Source organism: Apteryx rowi, unplaced genomic scaffold (genome assembly GCF_003343035.1).
Source record: "Apteryx rowi isolate R43461 unplaced genomic scaffold, aptRow1 scaffold_69, whole genome shotgun sequence".
Classification (NCBI taxonomy): Eukaryota; Metazoa; Chordata; class Aves; order Apterygiformes; family Apterygidae; genus Apteryx; species Apteryx rowi.
Window position 1 is genome coordinate 2,670,146 of NW_020450971.1, and position 17,377 is coordinate 2,687,522.

The following is a 17,377-nucleotide window of genomic DNA, read 5'->3' on the forward strand; positions in this document are numbered from 1 at the left end:
TTTCTAATGGTACATTGTAACAATTTCTAGCAGAATCGGACACTGTAAATATTAAGACTATTTAAATAAATATATTCATGTATAAATATAAAACCTTACTTTTTAAAGAGATGGAAATTGGTTAGCGCACCAGACTTCCCGGCATCGGGAGCAGGGCTAGGAAAATCGCACCGCACGCCGCTGTCGCCCTCGCGCTCAGGTGCTCCCTTCACGAGCCGGCACTCGCTGTGCCAAGCCCGCGGCCCCACGGGCGCAGGTGCCGGGCGCCAGCGCGTTTGCAGCCAGGAGAGCCTTTACAGGAGGGCTGAGACAGGCTCCGTGCGTCCCCGCGAGGGGCTCTTCACCCGCCCTTCCTCGGGCACGACGCAGGCGCTCTCCCTTCGCGCTCGCTCGGGATAAAGGCCTGCACTCCAGCAGGAATCGCGTTTGAGCTGCAGGAGCTCTAGGAGCTGGCTCGCACGGCGCCGGYGCTGAGCTCCCGCCCGGGGAGGCGAGCCGAGCCACGGGGGCGCCGGGGACGAGCGAGCGGTGCAGGCTCCCCATTTCCTCGGCGTTTCCAGCTGAGCCAGTCGGCTGCACGAGCTCCTGCTGCCCTCACGCCGTCACCTGCGTGTCCCGCTTCCCCGGGGACATCGCGGCCTCGCTTTGATGTTTCTACCTTCCTTTGCCAAAGGACAAAGTCCCAAAGAAAAGCGCATTGAAGGTACCCAGGAGGAGAGTCCACGTGGGCGCCGCTTTGGGGGCGAGCGCTACGCTAACCCYGTACGGGGCTCTCGAAAGCGCCGTGCCAGCACCGTCTCACAGGCGTTCCYGCGGGAAGGCACCGGGCAGCCCTGGCGGCTGATTTCCAAAAACCAGGATCGCCCTCCAAGCTGCACTGCCGTTTCACATTGCATTTAAACGCGCATCAGTCGAACACRCAGGCGGGGGGGAAGCAAACCCATCGAAACCCGCACAGCTGCTAGGGTTAACGAAAGCAAAAACTCCGGGGCAGTTTTGGGGGCAGACGTGCCGCAGGGGCTCCGTCCTCCCCGGTGGCACCGGGCGCAGCGGGCTGCGTACGCGGGGACGCGTCCCTGCCTTTCGGCCACCTAACAGCAACGCTAATGGGAATCGGTGAGACCACACTGAATAATAAATCAACTCACTGGTGGAGCTTCTAAAATAAAGTGTTGCCAAAATAATCTGTAGTTGTTAGTGAACGTGTTACTTGAAACCTAACTGCTATAAAATCATTCCTCTACGGGATTTTTTTTTTTTTTGGAGAAGCTGGGGGGCACTCGGGGCTAGCTGCATTAACATATTTTTCTTACCATTTGTAATATAATCTAATTTAATTTTCACACTATTTCTTTCCCCATTTCAGACCATTACTTTTGTACAAACAAGTCATTTATATTTTATTCACATAAACCCACCGCACCAGAATAACTAATGCTCTTGAGTAAATCATGGACAAGAATGACTCTTAAAAACAGAAAGTGTTTTATCTAAAAAAAAGTACATTTAAAAGGCAGGAGAAGCATTTCATCCTGTATCTTCAGATTATTTGGCAGTGCTTTATGCTTCAGGGAAACACTTTTACCTTCCGTTTTTCCCAAGGTGTGCAAAACAAAACCAGAAACAAACCCAAACCAGAAATCCCAGCCCTACTCAAACCACCCACAGTTTTACAAAGCCAAACTGACCTAACAGTTCTTTCTTTACCTAGAGCCACTTTTCAATCTGTGACTCAACAGCTGCGGAAAACAGCACTACCCCTTCCTTCGGCCTAGGTCGGCTGCCTTCAGCACAGCGTATTTTGTTTCTTTGGGTTTTTTTCCTCCCCACTTTAGAACGTCTCCCTACCAGCAGCGTCACCTAAGGCAGAAGAGCCCCGTGCTTAGGGCCGAGGCGCCCGGTCGGAGCTGCCTTTCCTCGCGCGGTGCCCAAGCAGAACGCTGCGATACCTTCAGCCAACAGAACGAGATGCCTTTTGACTATAAATAGCTGGTTTTGAGCAGGGGGGCGCTTTCTGGTCTAGCCGTTTTGGGGTATTGTACAGTTTTATTCAAAAACCACTCAATGTGTTTACAAGGTGGGTCTGGGAACGGAGGGCTGGGGATCTCCGGGAAGCAGAGGCGCAGCAGATGCTGACGTAGTCTGTTTTCTATACGGCAAGCCCTGGAGAACCAGGCATATGCTGCAAGCTTTTTTTTTTTTAAGCAATCAAGTTTTAATATCAAATTAAATCTTCATAAAAAAAGCTGTCACAGAAATGGCTTTACACCTGATCATAGTTTAAAATGACATTTTACTTCATGGGATACAAAGGTGAGGCTTTTTTCCTTTTTTAGCTTTGGTCAAAAACATCATGGTCTTTTCCAGGCAAAAAAGGAGCTATTAGATGTTGTAAGAATTTTGCTTGTGTAAAGGCAGGGTGAGGACTTGAGCATTTGCCCGCTGAGGGGTAACGGCCGCCCCTAGAGGAAGGGGAGCGGGGGGTGAGGAGGCGAAAAGCAAAAAGCAAAAACAAATGCTTAGTTTTATGTACTTTTCTACTTCATCTTTTCTGTCCATAGTGCAGATTCCATGTCATTCCCACACATAACATGTAAAAATGAAATGTATATAATAAATAAAATTATTTATTTTATGTGTATTTTTAGCTTAACTGTAAACTGAAAAAAGCATTTAAATTTTTTCCCAAAAATGTAAGCCTATTGAAATTCAAGGTGTTTCTACCTTTTCAGATGTAACATTTCCAGCTGCCTATTGATAATAAACATTTATGAACAGCGATAGGTCTGACGTTTTATCAGCTCTTACCATATTCAGCAGAGCCCCCTCGCAGGCTGTTAGTAGTCATGGGCGCACTCAAGGGCCCCAATTCGGTGGAGACTTTTACTGATGTTTATGTGGAAGAGATGGCACAGTCCTGCTCACCTGCAGTCAAGCCAGCCACACAAATCTGAGCAAGTGCAACGCTTTACGGGCAAGGGTTGAACAACACCTGGCTGTACACGAAATCCCACACGTTCTATCCTGTCTGCAACAAATAAAACAGCAAACCGCTCCACATGCGGATAAATGAAAAGCACCACATGAATGCAGTTACTCTTGTACAGAGGAGTCCAAGTAAGTGTAATTCCATTTTAATTTGCTCCCCAAAGATATCCTTCTAACAGCATAACTTCATCATCCACGCTGGAATTTGTAACAACACAGCTAATAGTCTAAAAAAGTCATTAAGCAACAATATATCACTGTATCAGCATAATTTGCTCACGTAAAGCTGCCCTTGAGCAGAGCTCATTAGAGTACTGGAGGCACGCAGCTACATCGGAAGGGTTTCCCCCAGCTGCTGCCGGCTCCTGCTCAAGCCGCCCGGAAAGCCAAACCCGGCAGCATCCCTCTCCTGGAGGCAGGAGATGCACGTGCTTCCCGCGGGCAAGGAAGGCGGTGCAGACGCAGAGAAACACGGCCCACTCCGAAAGCCGTAGCAAAGCCCAAGGACCATGATAATCCAGACCTACGGAATTTTAACCAAATTAGGAGAGAAAGCTGAAGTTTTTAAGAACAGACCGAAAAAAGAACATTCTAGAGTTGTATTTGCACAGTCCCGGCTCACATCGGAAAGCCTGGGAGCTCAAAGTTAAGACACCCTGAAGCACCAGTGGTATTTTCTATTCCAGAAATGGGAACCGAGCTGTACCTGAAAATGCCGTAAGCCCCTCAGCCATCACTGCGGAGCGAGACAGATGTGCTACAGCAGAAAATGCCGTGTTTGACTGGGGAGGGAGGTGGGCAAGGGGGAAAAGGTTTTGCAGTATATTGCATCTCCTCTTAATTGCACTCCCTGAGAAGTACTGCAAAAAAAAAAAAAAAAAAAAAAAANAAAAAAAAAAAAAATCACACATTCATACAGCCACCACAAAAGTAAAGTTTCAGCTTTCAACTAGAACAAGAATAGAGAAATACTGGTTTAAAAAGAGTCAGAAACCACAGTCTGAGATTTGAATGGAAAATGCAAACAGGCAACATAGAGAACAGCAAAAATATGTAAAGAAGAGGGCAGAGGGAGTTAGATGGTCTATTTTTCATCATTATAGGATATTTCACTTCCTCAGGAAAGGGCCCTTTTCACCACCACCACAAAGTCAAGCAGTTGCCAAGGCTATGACAACGCCTTCAACAGGAGAAACAGCAACTCTTGTCTTGGGGTAAACCCCGGCACCCTGAAGCTGATGGCGAAGCTTTCACCGGCTCCAGTGAAGGCAAGGTTTAGCATCTGGGATATAAATATTGCCACGAACAGAGTCCAGCGCACACAGACACAAAGCCATCAGGATTCGGACACATGCTCCTGTTCCTGCAGACTACCCACYGTTCGGAGATGACTAAATTGCAGTAACCGTCTGCGTACGCGCTCTTAGCCTGCGGCTAATACTGGCTCAACTACTGCGTGTTTGCCTCAGCTCAACTGCCTGTGAGATCTGGTAAGCGACAGCGACTTGACCGTGAGTACGAGTTTGTATRCAGGCCTGCCCTGCAAAATGTAAACTCTGCTCTTATTCCAAAGCTAGAGAGTCCTGATCCAAGAGTTTTATCTTTCTGCATTATCAAAGCAGCAATTACTTAGAAGTATGGGTCTGGATTTATATTTTGAATATCTTCCATGYGTAATGCTGTATTTGACAGTATAATTTTATAAATAAGATACCCAGCAGCACTGCAGAGAGAAGAGGAAGCTGCGAGTAAAACAAGACAACAGAGCTAGAAAAGCAACTTGCCGTAGGACTCAGCGTGGTGCTCTTGYGCGACCGAGGGGAAAGGAGAGCGCGGGAGGGAGACGTAATGACAGCCCTGCAGGCTAATGCTGCTGGCAGGCACAATTGTAACATTTTTCTCTCCGGTATTTATAATAATTATCTTTCATAATGGAYGAATTTTACAATTCAAAAGATTTTCTGAAAGAAACTTATACCTCTAGCGCACTGCTGCAAGTAGCGTTATGGATGTTAATATRCACAGATTGAACTGGGACCAGGGTTATTTTCTAGCTACAGAAAAACGCCGCAGGACAGCGAGGGGGGAGCAGGGGACGAGCCGCGAGGCAGCGGCCGCGGCCGAGCCAGGACGGAGACAGAGCTGCCGGGGAGCCGGCGGCGAGGACCCCGGCGATGCTGCCCAACGTCGCGCAACTGCCCTCAGAGCAAGCGGTGCGCCAAGAGCACGAGCACATCCCAGCATCCGGTGACCTGCCGGCAAATACGGTCGGACCAAAGCCTGCTCCTTCCAAACACAGAGATTTTCAGCGGTTTAGGGGAGGATGGCATACTGAAAAACAAAACAAGAACAAGACAAGAGCCTCCCGCCCCCCAAAGCCCCAGAACGACTGCGGACAACCCCGTGGCTCACCCTGCGCTCTCGGAAGAGGCAGGCTTGGCTCCGAGGCTGCTTATTGGGTCCAGGAAGCCAGAAGCGCTCGCCCCTGAAGAGCGCCCTGGCAYGGCCAGCCGACGCATCTTTCCCGCGCAGCCTTCAGCTGCCGATCTGCTTTGGGCCRCTGCCTTTCGCGTACTGAGAGCACGGTGCGGAGAAGCAGGAGACAAGCGCCACAAGCGCGTACCTCAGGAAGCACAACAAGGGGGGGGGAGAAATCAATCTGAAAGAAAATAATTGCCCCCAATAGCAATCAATGCTAGCGCACGTTTCCGTGCTCCTGTTCAGAGGTAAAGCGCACTTGGGGCTGCAAACCTGCATCCCACTGCGCAGACCGACCCCGCAGTTCTGCTGGGCGCCAGAGCCCAGAGCCCTGGGCTCGCACCGAACCGCGGCAGAGGTAACTGAATGATGCGGCGACGCCAGCGCGCCTGGACAACCGCCCGCTGACACTGCCCTGCCCCAGGGCCTGAGCCCGCATCTGGGTGCCCACAGCAAAAGCCAAAACAGCGCACAGACACCCCAAACACCCCCCACAGCTCCCCCAGAAAAGAGTTCTGCGAGTTTGGTCACAATCATCTCGCAGCCCCCGCGACGGCAGCCGTTTTGCTGCATCAGTCGCTGGAGCGCTTGACCACAAAACTAGGAATATCGTTAGTACAAGGATGCCGGAGCCAGGCCTAGAAACCTCCAGATCAGAAGCCAGCTCGTTTGCTTCACACCTCAGCCATCTCTTCAGCAGGGCAGCACTTTGCGACAGCCCTTTTAATAAGCRATACAGAGCCACTGACAGAGCCCACGACAGCTCTGAAAAGCAGAATTCAAGGCAGCAGACGCCAGCAGCCCTGCAGTTTCTATACCAGGCTAAATTATTTTGATGTAACACAAAATCACCATTTCTTAAGCTGCTGCAGGCTCCGAGATAAGAGGTCAGCTGTTTATTCTACTAAATGAAAGCTGATCAATGAAGTTATGTCACATTTTGCGGATCAATCTCCCTCGCTCTCCCCATTTACAAAGCCAGACCAGCTGCTGTTAACAAACCCCAGGACACAAGGCTAACTTTTCCAGACAGCTCCCCCAGCTACTAGTTCAAAAAGTTACTTTTGAGCCAGAACAGCCCTGGCAAAAATGCATGTATCAAGTCACAGCAGAGGTACTGTCTCCTATGCATGCACTGTCAAAGCCATAAGCTAAATGGCCACACAGTACATATATGAAAATTGCATTATTTGATATGATGGATCCATATCCAAGYGCACAGAACATGGAAAGCGAGCCATGGCATCAATGAAGAATCCAGCTACCAGAAGCATAAGCAGAAAAATGCAAAAAGCTTGACTCGGACCAGAATTATCACTCAGTGTCTCTAACGAAAAGAAGAAAGCTGACTTCAGGAGACAAGCTAACGCCAGAAGAGGAAACATCAGCTCTTCGCCATGATATCCGTTAGTGTAGGAAAAGCCAGGCTGTCTCACCGACAGGAGGAGGGAGGAGGTGTTATTCCCCACAAAGACCTGGGAAGGGAGAGGTTCGTCCCCCGGCTCAGCGATGGCACATGTGGCTGCGAGGGGGACACAGCTGACGGCTGCTTTTACCTGTTGCCACATGGAACAGAGCAGGAAGTACAAAGGAACCGTGAAAGCACCCAAGTTAAGAGATTAATCTACTCGAAGCTTTTTCAGAGAAGGGAAAAGAAAAAAAATCCTGTGGTACTCTTTTCCTTTTTCTGAGAAAGGTCTGTGCAAGTGAAGGCTGCTCTATCAAAGAGGCAGAAATACAGAGGCCAAGGTCTTACCTGCTTTCAAGTAGTTGGTAGATATATTCTTAACTGGGGGGGTGTAAGGGGGAAGGTGTGCGCACATGCATGTGTGTGTTAGAAACAGTACAGCAGCTCATAATCAAATTAGCTCTTCAGGGGTCAGTTTTCCTCATGCTTTGACTTGTCACCTGGCTCCTCCCTCTTGAAGAGTCATTATTAGACTGCCAAGTTAAATGCATAGCAACTAGAGCTGAGGAGACAAACCAAAAGCCAAACTTGCAAGAGTCCAAACATTGGAGAATTAAATCACCACTCTCCCAAGGTGGAAAAAAAAAAGGGGGGGTGGGGAAAACAGAGGAGAGCCCTTCAAATTTGAAGAAATATGATCAACACCAAAAGCTCTGCATGAATTTAAGAGAAAGCTATAAGGAGCCATCTTCCTATTACCTTTTTGCTCCCATGTTTACTTAAAAGATATACAAAGTAACTATACTTTTTCCTCCTCCTAATTCCGGATAGTCCATCTCCTTTTCATGACTACTTAGTCATACAGGAGAGAATAAAAAGAGAAAAGCAACTGCACAGCAGCATGGGACTGCAAAGTTTAAGTCAACAGGCAAATGTGCCATTTTCTGAAGCTACTGGTTCTCTCCTTATCTAAAGGGCATTTATTACCTATACTTGCCGTGTTGAATTTGGAGGGATTCAAATTCCCTACAAGATCTGGAAGCCCTGGTTTTCAGAAACGAGCACAAAGACCCCAATGCTGAAGTCACATGAAACTGAAGTTTCCCTGTCTGGCACCAGCTGCTTGAAGATTTTGTCCATACCGTGAAGTTCCCATCAAGGACAGTCATTTGAAAGAATCAGACGTTCACGTACACAGACTATTCACGTTTTCTTAAGCTTATCGAAACAACTCACAGGGACTGCAGCTCTAACAAAAACAGAGTTTTCTACTGCACTTTCTCACATGGACAGCTGCTCCTATCTTCCTTCTCCAACTTTCACAAAAAAAGCAAGTCAGAATGATCAGTCTTATCCCATACGACACAGCTCATTTCTTCAGTCTACCCTCCTGGACGACTCATTCTAAGGAGCTTACCCTGTCAAAGATAAACGATCACTCATTTCAGTGTGTTAGATGCTTTTATTTTGTGCTATCAGTGCAAGTTTAACACCAAGACTACCACCATTTGTGCAACACCTTTCACAAACCAAATCTTACAAATATACAGTAATGTACAGCAGAACAGATCAAAACAGTATTCTTTTAACCTTCAAGAGACATGAAGCCAATGCAGAATGAAATTAAACAGAGAAAATACAGCTATTACAAGTATGTGAGCACTAATGGCAAATAAAGTTTTGTTTGGGGAAATGTGAGAAAGCCAACCTATTTTAAACATTATTTTTTGTCCTTCAGTGACCCTGCACCCAGTTTTTATTCTTAGTTGCAACAGCAGCCTATTTTAGTACTCAAACAAGAACCACGTGACCAAGTGTTCCAGTGTAACCCCTCACACAGAGGTATATGATGCAAGTTTCCTTTAGTGATAGTATATGTTTTTTATATATTTTATATAGTCAAATACAAACTTTGTGTTCCCAGCACTACTGTTTGTGTATAGTCTTTTATTATGCTTTCCTGTGTAATCCCCTAAAACATCATCTTGTCAAGTTAAATATCATTAGCATAAACCAGAAGAGAAACATGAAATTTGAACACAGTTTAATCAACCAGTACCCAGCCCGCTGGGGCAGGATAACAGTTATGGAACAATATTAACAGGTAGTTGACAAAAAAGAAACAAGAGAAACCAAGTGCAAGAAGTGAGCTTACATCTCTCAGATTTACATTCCTTGAGGTACATAATGTGGTGGTGCAGGGTTAGGTGAGGCAATATAGCTGACTTGGTGCAATGGTCCAGAACTTACAGCATTAGGAATTCGGGGAGAGTTTCCATAGGATGGATTTACTGGATGCCAGGAACTAATATAGTGATAGGTAGGTACTAAAGAGATACAAGAGTCAAACCCAGGGAGAGACGGCTGGCTGAAGGGATCCGACACCACTGGATAATACACTGTTCCATGGGACGGGGGTGGAGGCTCTGCATTTTGAAAGTGACCTTAAAAAAAGCAAAACAAAATACACCCTAGACAAAATTACCATATTTTAAGCTTTATGACTATTTTTATGCAGACCTTCATTGCCATGAACAGTGTTATGCAGGTGGCAAAAGGGAAAAATCCATTTAGGTGACAACAATTCTGTGCCCATGTATATCCCTCCTAATTTTTTTTTTTTTTTTTTTGGGGGGGGGGTGTCATCTCAGGTCCTGAATTAAACTAGAAGGCAACTCACTCATCTTCACAAAACCCTGTTCAAGAATTTCATAACAACATCCTGTATTAAAGAGGCAAATTTTTCAAGAAGGACTCAGGTAAGAGAGATGATATATTCTTCCCCTATTTAACCTTTGACTATACAACACTGATCTGTGTAAAAAAAACACTTCAGCTGACCTCGCTAGAGTATTATCAGAACATTAAGCCCATATACTCTGAGCAATAGTTTTATTATCATGTGCTCCTTTCCAACACTGACCATTTGCCATTTTAATGAGCCAGGCATCTGACCTTTCTGATATCTTTTACCTCATTTAATGCAATCCTCTTATTTACTGCCAAATATATCTACAAGCCTGTTACAAAGCTGCTAGGTTAAGCCAAGTTCTGCTATAAATTTTACACACAGTAAAAGACATGGCTAGCAATAAGGGCTACTTGGAAGGTAACTCAGCACGCAGAGCCTGAAAACAAGGTTTGCAGCATTTCCCTTACAAAAGAAATACCTACGGAGTGAACATACCTGTGCTCAGAGCTTGCCAAAGTGAAAGAGATGGTCAAGTTTTAAGTACATGTATTCTGTTTTGAKACCTTGATTATTTGCTTATCAGAGACATGCATCCAGCACAATTTTAGAAAGCTTTTCCAAATTAGCATACCACATACAGAGCTACAGTACATTTTCCTCTTTATGGCTTTACAAAGCCCTTGACATTAGGGACTAAAACAGCAATGCTGACATAACCTTGAGTAGTACCAAAAACAGGAGAGGAACTGCAATAGCCTATTACAGTGCTTACGCCGTATGTTCTCCCAACCTCATGCTTCCGACTGGATAACAAAGGTGCTGGCAGGCTGCTATGGAGCAGTCCTAGACTAAAAATCTCTTCTCTAGCTTCTCATAACTCATGCATGTGGTCTTAAATACTAACCATTTGTAGGTGTTTCCAGAGGAACTTGATGGACTTCAGTCCGCCCAGCATCAGTGTAGAGCTGAGGTACTGACTGATCCAGGACTGGCGCAGGCTCAGCGTACGCTGGATAAGCTTCCACAGGTGATGGTGGCGGCACTGGCTGTACATACACCATGGAATGCCAATAGCTCTGATGATAATACTTTGGAAAGAGGGGGGGAAAAAAAAAACATCAAGGCCACAGGCACAACCACAGTCTCCATTCCTCCTCCAAATTACTAACATTTTCAGATCTAAAAGTAGGAAGAAGTGTATTTTTCCTTCTATCACTTTAAGATGATGGTACACCCTCCTCCCCCCCCCCCAAAAAAGCAGACTGCCAGAAAAGTTACTGCAATACCTACAAAGACAGCCACCTATTTTGCTTTCAGTTCTACATTGCAGTTCCTTGTTACAGATCTTTACAGAGAATCAAGATTCCCTCCTTAATGACTGTCATATTCAGAGACTTTTGTTTCTTCAGCTGAAGGAGCTGACGTGCTTTTTACTTCCCTGTGTAGCAGCACCAGCACTGCCTTCTGTACCAGGGACAACTCTTCAAGCAGAGCAATGACTCCCAGAACACTAAGTGGTGCTAATCAGTCTGAACACAGCTGAACAAGTCCTAGAGGACTCAAACCATATATCTGAGTGGTCTTTGATGTGCACATACACAAATTTTAAGAATGGCTCACACTCCTCCCTTTATCTTCACAGGAGGAAGAATATCTATCCACTGCCCTCTGCAAAAAATCAAAGTGAACAACTAGACGTACTAACGCGCTTTGTGATTTGAGTTAGAACTTCACTTCCTGAGCTGTACTTTAATCTCCTCCAAGAAAGCCTATATGTATTAATAGTCAAGTGCACAGGATGCACATTTAGTGCACCGGCAAGTCTCAAATACATCAGTACATCTGTCAAGACAAGCAGCGGTTTTTAAAATGACTACAGTAAATTGCCTGTAAAAGCACTTACTTGCAATCCCAGATTAAAATAATACTGCAAAACCTTTGTATCTGAAATTAAAGGAGATGACATTAAAAAGAGCAGAAGAGTATAAGATGAGAAGCAACAGAAATTCACACACATTAAGAATACTTTGTTTAAAGTCACTTCAGCAAATAAAAATATTTAGTTTTTCTTGCAAGTTTTGAGGGTTAAGAATGTATCTGGAATATCACCAGTTTTTAAAACTAGTGCATCTTTCTAAATAAATTAATCCAGTAAGATATTTGTGCATCTGTCTAACCAACTTTTAATCAAACTTCAGTGATTGTCAGGTTTGATTCTGGTTTATTCGTCTTGATTAGTCAACTGATAACAGACAGGGTTATAAGTTTCCACAGTATACCAGGACTTTGATTAGCAACTTTGACTTCCTATTAAGGCTGGGTTTTCAGAGGAAAAAGGAATTTAACACCCAGTAAGAATTTGATGCCAAGCCCCTAAATGAAGTTGACTGCTAAAAGCACTTCTGTCATTTTTCACTACAGAAATGTGAAAGCGTCTGGAAGCATGCAGACAAGGTAGGAGTTGCCTTCTCATAAGCCRGGGCAATTCATCCACAATGTATACGTATTGTATACACGCTGCATACATACTGAAAATAACCATTCTGGGTTAGCGTGTGAGAGAGTGGCCCAACTCCATAGAGACTCCAGCTTCATGCTGCTTCTGCTCTCTGTTAAGTCCAACTCTGCAGCCACTGTCTCCAGCTTCAGCGCTTTGTTGAGCAATAACCATACAGAGAAACATCAATTGGGACAACACATATAGCAATCCCAAGACCTGAAGAATTAGATTTTTTTTTGATTCTCTCCATATTGTGATTTGATATAATAAGGGAGATGTTCCTTCCCTCGCCTTCCTCACAAGGATCAAAGGGTACCCAGTTTCCTGCCTTCTTGCAGCTAGCCTTTTACTTCTGTCATCCAAGAATTGATTAATTTGCCCCCAGGAAAATATGCGATACTCTGAGGAGCAGACCCAGAAGCGTGGAAGGACTTTAAAACACTTAGCAAGAATAATATATTTTTGAGCTTAGAAATAGATTTCCAACTGTCCAAAACAGTTAAGCAGTTCAAAAACTTTCAAGTTTGCCATGGAGGGAGGGGGCGAGGGAGGGGAAGGGTGAAGAGAGCAAGACACAGAAGCATTTTTCATCCTATGATGCAGTTCTAGAAATGTACATGAGGAAAAAAAATAGCCGATTTCTCAGTCTCAAAACATTTGTTTCAAAAGGCTCAGGAGGGAGAGCAAGTCACCCATTCCACAGCAATACATTTGCACACACAAAAAAGGCAGATTAGTCATTTGATTAGTACTGCTGGGAGCCGAAAAGCAGAGCAGCATAACAGGGAGGCAATCGAAGATGACAAGCGAGCCACTAAGGGCTTCAGCTTAGCAACGCCTCCAGAGCTACCGGATACCCCGGCTTCCTACCACTTACCCATCTGTGCCCAGTCAGGGCCTCGGCTCCACACCGCTTCCCTGTCCGTCCGCTACCACACACGCGCACTTTCCCAGCCCTACGCCTCTGTGTACTGCGGGTCCTACTTCGCTGCAGATAGGCACAGCACGGGGAATGCAACCCCAGTTCGACAGTTAATGAGGATGTTTCCTCTGTTGTCAATTCTCAGCTCTTTCACTGCCCAGCACATTTGCTCAGGGCAGCAATCCACTTCGCTATGTCAGTGATTACACACAGGTCCTTCCTCGTGCCTAACAGCTGCTAGCTTACTCCTGAAAGCAGTGGTGCTTTGGTTGCAACATCGACCCCAGTCAGTAAAATATTAAAAATAGCCTGAAGACTCACAAAAGTGTCAGCTTTTATGTATCTAGCATCTACATTTGGAGCAAGTTTTTTAAAAATCTGATTTTGTTCTTCAATTATTTATGCAAATCTATGCAAAACAAGCACACAAGCTGAATGAAACAGCTGCTTCCTAGCAGAGATAACAGTACAAAGGGAGAGCTGGGAGACTGAAGTGACAAACTGATACTGGAAATACCGATGTCTGGAATGCTGGAAGAGAAGCAAGTACAGCAGGAGACCAGTTTTCGTTTATATTCTTCTTTTAAATGTCTAGAAATCAAGATGATCCTCAGTGAAACATGACTACCTTATGAAGCAACAGCTAAGCCAAAAAAGAAAGTTCACCACCCCGACACAAAAACATAAAGCACATGTTAACTACCAATAAAGCCTTGTCTTACAATGCATGAGGACAAAGTTCTTGACAAGATTTTTACTGTGCTGATGAGAGGCTCTGATCGATCCTGATGCTACTGCAGGAAAGGAGCGGTCTCTGGAACACAGTAATATCAAGCAGTCTTTTATCAATAGCTTCTTCAAGTGCAAGGGAGCAGGTGAGGGTCAGACACCTAAGGCCACTGTATCACAAACATGTTTCACAAGCCCAGACTCCATTGAAAGAGATCCAAAAAAGTCTGAAAATTAGGACAGACACAGACGTACAAAGAAATACTAAGGCACCTGGCTTGTTTTCCTCTCTAGTCCATTACCTTAGTCTCCTCACAAGTCAGGCATCCAAACTACACCAGGTCAAACAAACATCAGTCCTGCAGGTACCTCTTAACAGAGAGGCAGACAGAACTACAGGTCAAGTATATCTAAACAGCTTATCATCTACTACAGCAAAGATCCTGGATTTCTTAATTTAATGGCTGTGTAGATTCCACCGCAGCAGTGTGACAACATAAATGCTACATGCAATTCCTTATTAATTATCAGCCTTAAAATTCTGAAAAAGTTTGTCCCTGAAGGACATGGCAGATATTGGGTGGAGAGACTCAGCAGAAGAGCAACAGGCAGGGACTGAAGAGGCTATTAATCCACATCCACTCCAGATTCTTGTCAGTGCACTTAACACCCAATTCTCCCAAGTGCTGAAAGCCTCAGTTAAGGACATTCAACTAAAGCTGAAGACAATTAACTCCRATATGTGCTTAGTACCATCCAGAGTGATCCTACTGCAGTAGGAAAGTGGGAAATAGAATATTCAAGATTAATAAAAACAGGAATTGAGAGCACCTGTAAAAAAAACAATCGAGTTACTGCACAACACATTAGCAATACTTGGGTGAGCAGAGCTTTGAGCAGCCATGCCGTAACACTGTGCATCCTGCTTTTCTCCAAATCAACTTCTGGCAAAACAAGCATGTTGCATGGTGAACCCAACTGACAATCCATATCTTTTTGGCCCAAAGCTGCTCTGCAGCTTACCAGATGCAGCTACCTGAACTGCAGGTATCAAGAGTGGCTCTTCCCATTATTTGAAATTGTCCCTCTAGAATTAGTACTTCGAGGAAAGTCCCAGTCAGGGACAAGAGAGCTACTTTAGATAACAATATGTTGAATCAAGCATGAAAACAAATTTGTGTTACCAAAGTATTTTGTGTTACAAGTAAAACACCTCAATAATAATAATAATAATAATAAAACCTGTATATTCTGAAGCTAAAAGAAAGTGCCAGACACCTGAAATGCATGGTCAGGTGGGGAGGGGGAGGAAGGAAATTAATTCAGGCAGTTACAGTGAGAGTGCATATTTTGAAACAATGCAAAAAAGAAAGTCTGAATTTTACAGACCCTATATATACACACACACACACACAGTTCCTTTCCTCAGTCACCCCTAAATGAAAAGCTCCTCTCTACGCAAGCAACAGAGCAAGAGAATAGGAGACAGAAATTTGAATCCAACATAATAAGCCTTTGATAAAATAATGTCTGCTGTACCTGTAGAAGACTATTAGAGTAAGCTAGCTAYGATGCACAGACATTCAACATATCCAGTGTGGGAGGGAGGCAGGTGAAAAGCACATGTACTTCAACCTGCGTGCAGAGCTATACCCACTACAAGGGCAGTAAACGTGTAAGCAGCCAGCCAGTTTCACATTACTGCTCTTTAGAGCAGACTATAGCTTCCCTCTAGCTTGGCCTCACTATTGCCAGAAGTAGCCCCACTTCGAGGTCCCTGTCAGTCCGCCAGAGAAGGCGGAAATAGCTCAAGCTGTTCTACTTGCTATAGCGGCAGCACGGGTACAGCTGCAGCCGTAGCTAAACTCTAACTCATATCCAGACCATTTCTGCCCCAGCCTGGGCGCTACACATTGGGACAAGCTGAATGTTGCTATCAGAGGACAAGCCAGCTGAGTAACCAGATTTGCTTTTACAGCCTTTCTCAGTTTTTAACCCTTAGTGCAGTTTGAGCCAATGCACTGCCAAAGGACATGCACAGGGAAAAAGAGAGCATTTCTCTACAGCTGTCCAGAACTGTACAGCCAAGCAATCCTTTATCAGCTAAGGCAAGACACTGCGTCACAGATCAGTTTTATCTGCCTCTTGAGATTAGCGCAGCAATCTGAAGGTGACACCCAGGCCTCAGCTACATTCCTACCTAGAGAAAARCAAGGTATACGGCATAATAATAAGCAATACTGTTATTCCTGTGGCTGAGAGGCACCTTGCCAGCRCTACTGACAGCGGACTACTTGATTCTTGGGTTATTAAGCAAAGCTCTCCCGAATTGCAGGCCCTGATTCTGTCTTGAGAGCCATGAAATTAATAACCCAGAATGCAAATGTGTGTTGCACTGTTTACCAAACTCAGCTGTTTGATACAACCTTGCATGCTATGCAGGTATTCTTAATCTGTAACAGCAAGTTAATTAAACAGGAGTTACTACTTTAGAAAAAAGCCCAAGTTCAGCAGCTAGGTAAAGCTGAAAGCTGATTCAGAGCTGCTTTGCTGGTAGGTGCTATGCTGCTCTTTTCATACTTGTTGCTTAATAGCTGAGATCTACTGTTAGAGACCCTATCATAATTTATGACAGTATATGAACATGCTGTATACTTGAGTAACAAAAAACTCTACACTTTATCCTCATTTTATGATGCCAAAGAATGACATTGCAGAGCCACACAGAACAGCAGCACAATATCCCACTGAACTGTACAACAGCAAGACTTCATGAAGACCTACAACACTAACCAATTATCAGAAAAGATATGATTACTCCACCCAGAGCCAATAAGATATAGGTCAACAACCTTCTCCCTTAATATTTCTGCTTCTTTAGGTTGCTGTCTAAAGCTGCAGTAATCCTAGTTCTGAATAGCAAGTTCATATCAGACTCAAATGTGAATTAAACGCACTTTTTTTGCCATAAGCATCAATATTCCTTCCGGCTCTCTGTGAGCTGCAGAGAGCTATTTCATCTCCCTACAGGTATTCTGCAAAGTTCCCATAGAAAACACAAGTCAAAACTGTGCTAGACAGCAGCACTAGTAGAAGCACAAAATACACCTTCATTACCTCGCGGTAGATCACTGCCACTGGGATCACAAGAGTAAGGTGGAGGAATGGCACCAGCTTCTCCCACCTCACTGACTGGAGGAAGAGGAGCTGAGTAAATTGGGAATGGCACTGAAGAAACTGCTACTATTAGAAGGAAACAAAAGTCAAGTCAAACTTGCAATGACATTTTAAATAAGCAAGATGCTAAGTTATACAATTAAGCGTGCACTTCTTTCTGGTCATCTCTGTGCCCCTAAATGCAGGTTTTAAACTTGAAGTTTTCTTTACTAATCACTTCCCTCCCACTTCATAAGAAGTCCAGAAGAAATTTTAAAACCAGATGGGAAGGTTCCAGTCTTACAAGCCTTAACCGTATGTCTATTCACAAGTTCCATATTCCAGTTAAGAATACATGTCTGTCTCTCTTCAATCAATTCTTCATACTAGGAGACAGTTCAGGCTTTTCTTACATAATTGTCTGTCCTAGAACAACAGGGAACAGACTAATCACTAAGTCATCAAAATATCACAAAAATAGGGGAAGGTTCAAGAGAAGTCATG

At 44.6% G+C, this 17,377-nt stretch overlaps 1 protein-coding gene across 1 annotated transcript in view; it reads right to left on the minus strand.

The window, feature by feature from the left end:
- Positions 1 to 8,901: 8,901 nt before the first annotated feature.
- Positions 8,902 to 17,377, minus strand: part of ALG13 (ALG13, UDP-N-acetylglucosaminyltransferase subunit) — a 33,259-nt gene continuing 24,783 nt past the window's right edge. Inside the window, exons 24-26 of the mRNA XM_026086252.1 lie at positions 11,470 to 11,510; positions 10,471 to 10,654; positions 8,902 to 9,318 (exon numbers count right to left, since the gene is read on the minus strand). Coding sequence (XP_025942037.1) covers positions 9,041 to 9,318; positions 10,471 to 10,654; positions 11,470 to 11,510 — 503 coding nt within the window. The 3' untranslated portion in view covers positions 8,902 to 9,040. The remainder of the gene's footprint in view (positions 9,319 to 10,470; positions 10,655 to 11,469; positions 11,511 to 17,377) is intronic.